Genomic DNA, 11,994 nt, shown 5'->3' with positions numbered 1-11,994 from the left:
GGGAAGCCACTCCCCCTTTGGAGGCCTTTCACTGTGTGTGTGTGTGTGTGTGTGTGTGTGTGTGTGTGTGTGGGAGAGAGAGAGATTGTGAAGGCTATTGCTTCCTTGGCTGTGTGTGGACTCTGGTCTCTCAGGCTGTGTGTGTAGAAGGTTCACTTTGTTACAAGTATGGATGACTTCTTGGTGAGAATGAACTTCACTTCATTCCCTCAAATTAAAACAAACACTGATGGAAAACTATTGCTTTTGTACAAAACCTTGACTGTTAGCTTTGTGCACCTTTAAGTCTCAATACTGTATGTGATCTTTGTCTTGCAGATGATCCCGGTGGTGGCGGGCGTTTGTGCAGTGGTGGTGTCAGTGCTTTACTTCCTCCTGGGAGGCTCTGCAGGAGAGAAGAAGAAGAAGATGCCTTTAACTCTGCAAGATTCCATGGTCAAATACCCCCTTCCCCTTATACACAAACAGGTAGACTGCACACGCATTTAACAAAGAATCTGTAGTTTATTCCTGCAGACACATTCACATTCAAACTTAATATTCTTCTTAATATTATATAACGTCTATGTTGTGAATTCAGTACTGTGAGGGAAAAATATAGCATCTAACTGGCTGTGGAAAATGAGATGTACACACGTTCATAATCCAGTTTGTGTTCATGTTTCATCCTGTACTGAACTGCCAAACCCTGAGGTGAAACACTTCAGGTGAATTCATATGATGGTGGCCAACTACAGTTTTTAGTGTAATGTCTTATTAAACAATGTCATGGTTTGTGTTATTTTCATCTTTTGTAGTGTACACACCAGTTAGAACAATGTGAATAATGTCTTAATGGGCTAAAATGAGATTTGAATATTTGAAAATCAGCACTCTTTCCACATTCTGGATGATCCATATAACAAATTGTCACAAATTTTCATTTGAATTACTTTCTACCCCCAGAAAATTGTCGGGGAAATTACCATTTATTTTAACATGCTTTAATGTTCCAGGTTGGTTAAATAAAATCAATGTTTTCAATTAGATTCTAATTTACTCAGCATGTTTCCTGTTAGCCTGATATTTAATAATAATAATAATTTTATTTCCCTACAGTACATTAGGTAAATATACTGTATAAAGACCACCCAGTCTCCAGATATTTATTTCGCAAGCTAGCAAGAATTATATTGTATACACTATATCTTTGTTTGTGTATTTTTTTTCTAACCTGTGTGTCTTTGTACAGGAAATCAGTCATGACACAAAGAAATTTCGGTTTGGCCTTCCATCTGCAACTCATATCCTTGGACTGCCAGTAGGTACGGAAACAGACTCTCCTCTCTTCTCCGATAACATACTTCCGAACTAGACAGATTTCCTGCTAATGCTTTAACATTTATATCTTGGGAAGTACACTCTTATATCTGAGTAAAGTTTTCATAGTATTTATGTGGTACACAGTATTTATGTGTGTACTTTGTATCTCTTCCTATGAATCTCTAGCCTTATACATGCTGAGTGTTGGCATGTCCTGAAAGTCTCTTGAAATATGGCTGTAAATGAGAATACAAGATGAGATCACTTGCTCTGGTTATAATACTTCTGAGGGATTCCTCTGGTTGAACTGCAACACATCAACAGATACTAGGTCAAACAAGCAGGATATGGAGCAATAAAAAGTCACTCTTTCAAAATATAGCATGCTGGTATTTTAAAGATTCATTAGAGTCCGTTCATTCTTTAGAACACTGTGGAGGTGAGAGAAGTTGTTAAAAGAGCTTACAGCTTGTGTTTCCATCAGGGGACAGTCGCTCATGCTTCTCCCATGCTTCCACATTTTTGGCCGACCTCTCTTTCTCTCAAATCCACCACCTTACCCGTCCTCCCCGCTTGTCCTCCTCTCTGTCCTCTGCACCAGGTCAGCATGTGTACCTGTCAGCCAAGGTGAACGGCAGTCTGGTGGTCAGGGCCTACACTCCAGTCTCCAGTGATGAGGACCAGGGATATGTCGACCTTGTGGTCAAGGTAATTAACATTACTGAGGTGGAGCACAAAACAACACAAACATAAGCTGGCCCATACAGTACGTTAACAGCAGATATTTTTGTGTGGGTTATTTAGCGTGTTGCAGGTATCAGCTGTCTACCACTCTTGACATCTTAGGTCGGCACCACCGTCTATTAACCCTTTTGAAAGGGTTTATACATTGTTTAAAGGCTTTACTAGTGCTAACGAGTCCTTTACTGATGCCATGGATATTGGTTGTCAGGTGGATAACTTCATAAAGTGTCATGACTTTCTCACGAGACAGTATTGTATTTCTCTCTCAAAAAATACAAAGGCAGATCAAGTGTCATGCTACAAGAGGATAAATACCAGCCACAGTTTTAAATCCACTGTGCGCTACCTGCTCAGCACCAAACAGCAGACAGACAGTTGGCGACTAGCTGGTGCACATAGTGGAGCATTTAGCAGCTAAAGATATTTCCCCATGAGTTGGCGGAGACTAATACCGAGATAAAGGGAGAGTGAGTATTGGACCTTGGCCATCTAACATGACTCCAAATAAATGCTAATGTTGCTCCTTGTCTGCACAATGTGTAAATAAGCTATTGTTTGTTAACACCTTTGCCATATCCTCTTGTTAGTAGGACAAACTATTATTAGCTATGCTAACAATGCAAAGAGGTGACTTTAAAGCCCCGCACAGGCAATGACAAGCCAACATATTAAGCTAAGATAAGAAAAGAAACTAAAATAGTTACTGTCCTTTTTGTAACTTCCCCAGGTGTACTACAAGAACTCCCACCCTTCCTTCCCAGATGGAGGGAAGATGTCTCAGTACCTGGACAACATGGCTATTGGAGATGCCATTGATTTCAGAGGACCCAATGGACTGCTGGTGTACAAGGGAAATGGTATGGTGTGTGGAGAGAACAGAAAGCAAGCTTCTGTCACCAGCAGATGTCACTGTGGTGTAAAATAAGACTGTCACAACACATACTCATGCTGAGGCTTATTCTCTCCTAATCAGGTCAGTTTGCCATCCGACCAGACAAGAAGTCGGAGCCGAAAGTTCGGAAGTTCAAGCACGTTGGGATGATCGCCGGTGGAACAGGTTCATTTACATTTCTTTAAACTCTCATCAGTCTAATGTACATTAATTATTTTACTTTATTCAGAAGAACATCACAGAGGCTCAGCAAGCTGAAATCTCTGCAGAATGAAATGTTCATCGTTATATAGATGAAGAGTTCTGCGAGTATACTGTGGCTTTTCTCTCTTATAGATTACACCCAAAGCTGTCCTGTAGTGTAGATATTTGCTTTGCAGCCTCACTGTTGACAACATAATTTTATTGAAAAATGAGAAAAGGAAACACTGTACCTCCACATAATACCCTCAGTTAGACATGAGCCATCCTCTGAGCCTAACTTCAATGTCTTTTACCATCGCAGGTATCACTCCTATGCTGCAGTTAATCCGCAGCATCACATCAGACCCCGCTGACAACATCAAGTGCTCTCTCATATTTGCCAACCAGGTCAGCTCTGTGTGCCATATTGTGTTGGGAAATCTTTCCTCGTGTGTTGTTGTTAAAGAATATTACTGTACTTAACTGGAAAGTAGTCTGAGAGATAAAATCTCTTTCACTTTGCTGCCTCTCAGACTGAGAAAGACATCCTACTGAGGGAGGAGCTGGAGGAGGTGAAGAAGAACCACCCTGACAAAGTTAAACTCTGGTTCACACTGGACAAACCTCCGCAGGGTAAGGCAGCATTTCTTCAACTATGGACCTAATAACAGGGTGCCTGGTGGACCCCCACTTAATATACGCTGTCCTGTGTGTTAAAAGTGCCCCCTGTAGCATTTTAACACCCAGAACAGGGGCTGTTGTTTTAGCAGAAACAGCTTAAGTGTCCAGAGTTTCTTATGACAGGTTGAGCAGGCCAGGGAGTGAAAACTGTAGTATTAATTAATTAATATTACCTCTGACCAAAAGAGAGGTTGGATGTGGACCTAATTTTGAAAAACCTTGGCACAGTAATGCATCAAGATGCAAAAAAACCCCTAAATTTTTAAGCTGCACTAATATATATAATAATATATTTCGATTAACAATTGATCAAATGACAATGTGTAATGTGAAGTGTGTCACATGTAGTGATGAACCCACAGAGAATTATCTCCCAACACTACAGTTCTCCTCAGCTGTGCAGAGATTTTTAAATATGTTTCAGTCAATTGTTTTGGTTAAAAGGCAGCGACTTTACTGTTTTGGTTCTGTCTCACCGCTCATCAATCTCATTTCCCGCAGGCAGCTTTTTTTCTGCACAGACATTCAAATAAATCCACTGTACCTGCTCAGCAGCAAACAGCAGGCAGGCAAAGTTAGCAAGTAGCTGGTGGACATAGTGCAGCATTTAGCAGATAAAGAGCCAGATATTTTCTCATTGTTGCAAATGTTGCTGTGTATCTGCTGGATGTCTTAATAAGCTATATATAGTTAATAGCTTTAAGGACATTTTATGTCTAACTTAGCTTGTTGTGGAGTTCTGCCCCCAAGTGGTCAAAAAGAAGAAGAAAAAAACCCATTAATTTAGCTTTAAAAGGACTTTGTTTTAGATTCAGTCTTCATGACTAATTAAGAAGGGGAAAATCTACTAATGGGGTTGATTAAATCTACTTTAGAGTTCCAGTATAGCGAAAACAGAACTAGATAAGCAGTGCCACATACCGAACATTATACCTTACACCTACATCACACAGTGAAGCACTACTTTATGTGGAATTTATGGAAATACTATATATAACTATGACAAATTTTATCATGTCTGCATAAAGGACATACTGTAGCGTGCCAGGCTATAAGAAGCTGAATAAATCAGCCTCAAAGCCTGGTCCTTTGGTTTCACTGCTGAATATTCAGAGTGGGAAACCAAACCAAACAAACCCCTGCAGGCAGAGGAGGGAGATTGTTTCAACAAGGTGTTACAGTAGTTTAGCAAAACGCTCATGTCTTCCTTTGCATAATCCTTAAAGCGAGCAGAGATTAATGAGCGTAATATTGTTACATAATCTCTCTTGTGACAGCCTCGAACACTGCTCATATTCTGTCTTGTCTGTCATTAGTTCCACACAGAATAGAAACACATCGGTCCTTGATCATTATTCATTAGAAGAGGTGTATTTGCTCTTCTTTAGCAATGCCATTGTTTGGTTGCCTTGGAGGGAGAGATGACTATCTCTGGATGAAAGCACAAATTGCACAAACCTCTCCATGGTTCTTAATTTCTTTATTGATTTAATTTAATTTTTTCTTTGAATGTCCCATCTCTTCTTCTGTGAGGAAAAAGAGAGGTTCTTTAACCTTTGGGCATCTCTCTGCTCAGGCACAAAGGAAAGATAGATTAAAAGTGATAGTGAAAAGGGGGAATCAAAGACAGGCTTCTCTGGTGACTAAGCCATTGATGTAGCAGTTTTGTTGCTTCCGCTGCTGCTGTTGGTTAAATCCTGCCACATTATATCAGCACACAGGCAGGATGGAAACCCTTTTACATTTTTGGCTGTAAATATGGCAAACAACTGCGTGAAGACGTGAACTCTACTTCATGGCTTTAGAAAAGATACAATATTGAGCTGCTAATTGTGACAAATCTGTCTTTCTCTCTCCTGTTTTACCCTCAAGATTGGAGCTACAGTTCAGGGTTCGTGACGTATGACATGATCAAGGACCACCTCCCTGCTCCGTCTCCTGATGTCCTTGTTGTCCTGTGCGGTCCTCCACCGATGATCCAATACGCCTGTCTGCCAAACCTGGACAAGCTGGGGCACAGAACAGAAAACATTTTTGCCTATTAGTTTAAAGATACTAACTAACACTGGTATAGTCTCTGTAATCATTCAGTCACTACCAACAGTAACCGTATCAACACTGTTGATGGTCTAATACTATCCAGAATCACAAGCAGGTGTACTGTGTATACCTTTATGCTTTTCATTTAAGCATGTGTGATTTTTGATGTCAGTGACGGTAAAACAACTACAGTACAAACCTGTATCAAAACAATTGTCATCAATATTACCCCGTAACATTGCAATGACAATTTCTATGGACTTTTATATACAGTATATCATCAGACCTCCTATCTGTGATTACCATTTGTACAACACAACAGTCACCTTAAAAGTTAATCACTTTTTTAGGCCAATATGTAATTTTTGAAATAAAGATGTCAAAACAACTAATGTATTACAGTTCTACAGTTTGTCCAGAGGTCCTGTCAATTTACTTGTGCAAAACAGCAAAATGTTCTGACTGTTCTATAACCTATTGTAAACCCAAATATAAGAACTGTATCTAACATGAACTTAATAGTATACACACGTTTTTCACACAATGTTTAACATTCTTTTTAATTTACTGTATGGAAAGTTATTTCATCTAGGACCATTACATCTGAACAAACTACAGTACTACATAGCAGCCCAAGATTAAAAACGTATAGGTAGTACATAATTCTTGCTAATTTACATACAAACATTTACTAAATAATTTTGTTATCCCTGTTAAATTGCCATGGAAGACCAATGACACCAAGGGAAAATTATTTTATAAATATTATTTGTAGTATTTTGCCAGGCATGTCAGGAGTAAATAGACCATGAGTGGTGTTTTAAGGTCTGTGGTGGGGCGTCACAATCCATATCCAACAGTACCGACAACCCTTGAAGGCATCACCGGATAATGGGCGTGTTTCTCTTCGCCAACATGTCGGCTTAGGAGTTTCTATCAAAACTTTACAGTCAATTTGTAGGAAGTTTAGACGTCTAGCAGTTAGCTGTTGGAGCAATATGGTGTGCAAGCGTGGCCTAGACGCAGTTAAGCCTTTTCAGACAGGTTTATTTTGTAGGTTTATAGCCCTAGTGTTTTTTCTCAGCATAAACTTCACGGTGTCTGCCTGTGAATGGATCGCTCCAGAGAGATGTCTCATCTGGGGTCCAGGGCTGAATCCCGACGTAGTTTTACCAGTCCGCTACTTCTTTATTCAGGCGGTCAATTCAAAGGGAGAAAACCTGACTTTATCGCCAGGTAATCTGACCACAAACACGGTATGCGCTACAAGTGTCATTGTGTTAAACATACCGTCAGTGAAACACCAGAGCGGCTGCTGACAAGTAGCTAACGTTAGCTCATTTCCCGGCGTTGTGCCGAAGAATTTCTGCAGAGAATAGCTTGCACCTCGCCGGTGCTTTTACTGCTGCTTTTACTTCGTGTAATAAATTATTAACGACTCTAAACGTTCATATAATATATACGTAGAATAATTTATCGCCATTGATGAACCCCACAACAAATATTATCGCGTTTAACAGCAGGTTTTGGAGGTGCATGCAAAACTCTGCATAACACCTGTTGTTGGGTGCATCATATTTTTTAAGCTAACGGTTTCCCTAAACTCATCAGATTTTAATATAGCTACATTCAACAGTGGTTTGTTCGTGTTACTGTCGACGAGACGTGAGTATTAAATACACAATAGTTTAATAACGTTACTCATAATGTCTCACTTCAAAACAGTGAACAGAGTATTCATCCAAAAAAGTCTTTGGTCAGCCAACAGGGTCATGGATGAGGGCCAGGCAGGTGACTGAAGCCCTGCAGCGAGATGAAATCAATTCATACATGTCAGTGAGATGTTCTTTACATGATGTTTAGGGGGAGACACATTTAGAGTCAAGATGAGTCCGCTGGACAAGGGGGAGCACATCCGTATCCACGTCCCCCCACCTCTGGACAGAGGAGACGGGTCCTTCCTGGTGAGGTACCGGCTCTACGGGACTGTGCTGAAGGGCCTGAAGGTTGAAGTCCTCCACCAAGATGCTGCTGTTGCCAAGTCAGCCTACACCATCCAAGGTTTGTCATGCATTCATAAACACAGGTTCACTAGCAAAGTTATTTTTATTCAAATATCCTAAAATCACTTACAGCATACAACACTCTGTACTTTGACCCTAGATACGGATAAGAATAATTTCTCCCAAAATGCTTTTTAACAGGGAAGAAATCTCAGGAAGGATCCCTCTTTCATGGCGGACAGACATGCACCACACACTAAAGGGCTGTGGTGCAAATGAATCCCCACCCTGCACCACCAGAACATGTGCTGGTCTTTAGAATGAAGCCTCGTTGAGCCTCTAATATTGTGTTATTTAACCATCATTATCAGGGGAGGCCAATCTGCTATCGTGCTTCACTTCACATCACAGTCTCTCCTTGATAAAGCACACCAGATGCTTTGAACCATGTGGTAATATTGCGCAACGTGCGTCTGTCCAGCCTCAGATATTTTCTTTTTAATGCCCAGGTCCAGTCTATCATGAATACTGCGACTGTCCACAACGCAATGCTTCCGCCTGGCAGAGCGTCATGCAGTGTCCTGCTGAGGAGCCTCAGATTCTGGCGGACTTTAAATCTTTTCCAACGGTCGACCTGCAGCGTCTCAGACAGGAAGTGCCTGACCGATTCACCAACAGAGGAGGTCTCATTCACTACGCCATCATCAACAACCAGCTGTACCGCCGCACTCTGGGGAAATACACCGACTTCAAGATGTTCTCTGATGAAATGCTGCTCTCTCTTACAAGAAAGGTAAGGTTGTATGTATGTTCTAGGGACGTTAAAGAATCAAAATGTTGCTGCATGTTTTTACTACAGGTAGTATCTCAGTATTACTGCAAAGAGACTGTGTGGCATTTTATGATTGCTGATTTGCTGTTGAAGGTGACTGTGCCTGATGTGGAGTTTTACATCAATGTTGGCGACTGGCCGTTAGAGACGAGGAAGGCCGATGCTGTGCCAGTCTTTTCATGGTGTGGCTCTACAGACACGCGGGACATTGTCCTCCCCACTTACGAGGTCACACACTCCACTCTGGAGACCATGAGAGGTGTCACCAATGACCTGCTGTCTGTCCAGGGAAACACAGGTAACCCACACACTCACTCCTAAACCGCTGTGAGGCCTTCTGTAGCTGAGAAGTGAAGAAGCTCACACATTGAATGTATGCGTCTGTCACCCGTCAGTTAATGGTGACAAAGTTCATACATTTGTCCCTGTGCTACCTTGATAAAGGTAATCTGTACTGTTCTAAATCCAGTTCACTGTGACTGACAAGTTAGGAGTTCTGAGTGTGCCTGGGGGTTTATGGGCTCTTCCAGTTCAGAAACACTAATCTACATGCCAGTAGTGGTCCAAAGTTGAACTGTATATTTGGCTTCAGTTATGTGGCTGTTTTTGCCTGAGATCCCAAATGTCAGGATTCGGTTGTATCATCTCTTCAAATATATCTGGCAGAACTGAGAAAATAGAGCTCAGATTGAATGGACTTTTCGCTCACATTTTAAGCGTCCACCAGTGGGCGCCACATGGTTCAGTATTGGGTCCTCTTGGTTTCACAGTATACATAAATAATCACGTGGAGAGTCGTATGCAGTAACCCCTTCATAGGGACGATACAAAGACCTATTGTTGTGGAACTACAACATAAGAGGTTTTTATTAATCTGTAATTTGCTTTTCAGTGATGTACTTCTCCATCCAAGACGGGCAAAACTTGATCCTACTCAATCAATGTCTAGTGAAATGGTTCGGATGCTTCATGCTGGATAAATGATTTTCTTTCCAGGGTCATGTTGGTCTTTTAAAGAAACTAGCTTCAACTAAGACAGAAAGTGGGTTTTTATTTTAGAACAGGTGCTGTTTCACATTTGATAATATTACAGTGGAGCCTTAAAATGTACCAACGCTTTTGTGGACAATTTAGGGGGACAAATAGTTAAGTACACTCTTTATAACTGTATAATTTTAATTATTTGTAAAGACAGTGCTTTTTGAAGTGTGTTTGTTACCTTTTATCAATACAATTTTGACCAGAATTTAAGAAGAATCTAACGTGATTTAAAAAAAGGTCAAATTAATAAATCAATAATTCTTACGATGCTCTTTGTACTGTTTAATAATTGGGAAATATATCAATGGACACACATTTCTTTCTGCTTGCAGTCCATTTTATCAACTGGCAGTTGATACATTTGAATTAACTGAGTCAGGACATGTAGCCGCCCTCACCCCAGCCTCAATGCATCCTTATAGTACAAGTTAAACCCTGACAAATAATGAGTAGCTTTTATGGAAGTACACACTAGTTATTTTATTCATCCAGAATCTTTATATGTCTAATTATAAACAAAAGTTCTGTCACTTGGAGCTTTGTTTGGGGTAATATTTGGACCACTTTCTTCCAGGGCCTCCATGGATGAACAAAACAGATCGAGCGTTTTTCCGCGGCCGGGACAGTCGAGAGGAGCGTCTTCACCTGGTCTCTCTGTCCAAGGAAAACCCCGAGCTGCTGGACGCGGGCATCACGGGATGGTTCTTCTTCAGAGACCGGGAGAAACACGTAGGCAAAGCACCGCTTGTTGGATTCTTTGACTTCTTCAAGGTGAGGAAAAGTGAATAAATTTTTTGTAGATTTAGACTTTTTGTCTCTCTGTTTTGGATGTGATTTCTCCTTTTGTGGTCACAAGTAACCTTAGCTAAAAACAATTCAATAAATATAAATGCTATACAAATATGACAAATATAAATCCTATCCTTATCCTCCCATATAGAAATTATGGATATAATATTTTGCCTCTTTTAGTACAAGTACCAGGTGAACGTGGATGGGACGGTGGCAGCGTATCGGTTTCCTTACCTGATGCTCGGGAACAGTCTGGTTCTGAAGCAGGACTCGCAGTATTATGAATATTTCTACAGCCATCTTAAAGCAGGCACTCACTACGTTCCTGTGAAGAGAAACCTGTCTGACCTTTTGGAGAAAATCAAATGGGCCAAAGAGAATGACCCTGAAGCACATGAGATTGCCAGAGCGGGCCAGACAGCGGCCAGAGAGCTGCTGCAGCCCAGCAGACTGTACTGTTACTACTACAGAGTGCTGCACATGTACTCAGAGCGGCAGACGGGACAGCCAACACGGCATGCGGACATGGAGCTGGTGCCTCAGCCGGACGACCACACCGCTGTGTGTGCATGTCAGCGTAAAAGCCACAAAGAAGAAACCAACATGAAGGATGAACTATGATGGAATCTGTCTATAACATATAGTTACTGTCATTTCTTTCTCTGAAACATTCCTGACATATGCAGAGTGAAGATAATGTTCCTGACGCTCACAAGAATGGATTTTGAAGTTTACAGTAAAGCAGTACAATTGTAATTGTTGCTTTTATTTTGGACCGTAAAGATCGTTTGAGGAAGAATTTACAATAAAAACTGTGTCCTCTATCATTTAAAGATGAGGCTGCAGAACATTTCCTTCAAAATATAATGCCACTCTTAGTTTTTAATATGGTGTGTTGTCTTGTTTTTTGTACCTTTTTGTAAAGCTGTGGTTAGAAGAAGAAGAAACTGAGGATATAATTACTGTTTTGTTAAACATGCCTTTGCTTTGGATATTTGTATGCAGTGTTATCTGAAAATAAATCTTAATCTTAAATATTTCACCATGTGGTGTCATACAACTGCACTATGAGAAGGAATTCAGACATGTCTGTACAGTTGACTAGTTTCTGGTGCCTCCACTGCGTCACTTCCATTGCAGTTAGCAGGTGAGTCCTCAGATAGCAGGAAGCGTTATCTTTGTTGGTTATTTTGACATCTATGTTGTAGAACCCCAAATATTTCCACTCACTACTTCTCAGATCTTTGGTGTTGTGATACTCTGATCAGCATGGCTTTGCTCCATTTTTGTTTATGAGCATAGTTTACTGAGGTCAGGGCATGCAGTAGATCAAGCTCATAGTGAGTTTAAAGAGTGCCCTCTGCTGGACCACAAGGTAAAGTAGTCGTGGTTGTCTGTTGCACCTTCAGACTGTAGACTTTGAATTCAAACAGGTTATTGCAGTTTGAATGTTACACCCCCCCCCCCCCCCCCCCCCCCCCCCC

The 11,994-nt window shown here is 41.0% G+C and overlaps 3 protein-coding genes across 4 annotated transcripts in view; all 3 read left to right on the top strand.

The window, feature by feature from the left end:
• The window catches only part of atp13a3 (ATPase 13A3), a 131,948-nt gene that overhangs the window by 58,766 nt on the left and 61,188 nt on the right, over window positions 1-11,994 (top strand). The window lies entirely within an intron of this gene.
• On the top strand, window positions 100-6,230 carry LOC123970584 (NADH-cytochrome b5 reductase 2). Its single transcript, XM_046048704.1, has 9 exons — window positions 100-183; window positions 319-468; window positions 1,232-1,304; window positions 1,904-2,010; window positions 2,774-2,903; window positions 3,020-3,103; window positions 3,444-3,529; window positions 3,655-3,754; window positions 5,675-6,230. The coding sequence occupies exons 1-9, from the start codon at window positions 169-171 to the stop codon at window positions 5,845-5,847; spliced, it is 918 nt and encodes a 305-aa protein (XP_045904660.1). The 5' UTR covers window positions 100-168; the 3' UTR covers window positions 5,848-6,230.
• Window positions 6,695-11,550, top strand: poglut3 (protein O-glucosyltransferase 3). The gene is made up of 6 exons (XM_046048703.1): window positions 6,695-7,078; window positions 7,706-7,903; window positions 8,355-8,638; window positions 8,771-8,975; window positions 10,293-10,489; window positions 10,691-11,550. The coding sequence occupies exons 1-6, from the start codon at window positions 6,841-6,843 to the stop codon at window positions 11,129-11,131; spliced, it is 1,563 nt and encodes a 520-aa protein (XP_045904659.1). The 5' UTR covers window positions 6,695-6,840; the 3' UTR covers window positions 11,132-11,550.

This window comes from Micropterus dolomieu, linkage group LG05, assembly GCF_021292245.1.
Source record: "Micropterus dolomieu isolate WLL.071019.BEF.003 ecotype Adirondacks linkage group LG05, ASM2129224v1, whole genome shotgun sequence".
Taxonomy (NCBI): Eukaryota; Metazoa; Chordata; class Actinopteri; order Centrarchiformes; family Centrarchidae; genus Micropterus; species Micropterus dolomieu.
This window is presented reverse-complemented; position numbering and strand designations above follow the sequence as displayed.

Coding starts and splice junctions, on each gene's coding strand:
- LOC123970584 (XM_046048704.1), top strand. Junction 469..1,231: donor TTCCCCTTATACACAAACAG/GTAGACTGCACA, acceptor GTCTTTGTACAG/GAAATCAGTCATGACACAAA. Junction 2,904..3,019: donor GCTGGTGTACAAGGGAAATG/GTATGGTGTGTG, acceptor TCTCCTAATCAG/GTCAGTTTGCCATCCGACCA.
- poglut3 (XM_046048703.1), top strand. CDS start 6,841: ATGGTGTGCAAGCGTGGCCTAGACGCAGTTAAGCCTTTTCAGACAGGT. Junction 8,639..8,770: donor TGCTCTCTCTTACAAGAAAG/GTAAGGTTGTAT, acceptor TTGCTGTTGAAG/GTGACTGTGCCTGATGTGGA. Junction 10,490..10,690: donor GATTCTTTGACTTCTTCAAG/GTGAGGAAAAGT, acceptor TGCCTCTTTTAG/TACAAGTACCAGGTGAACGT.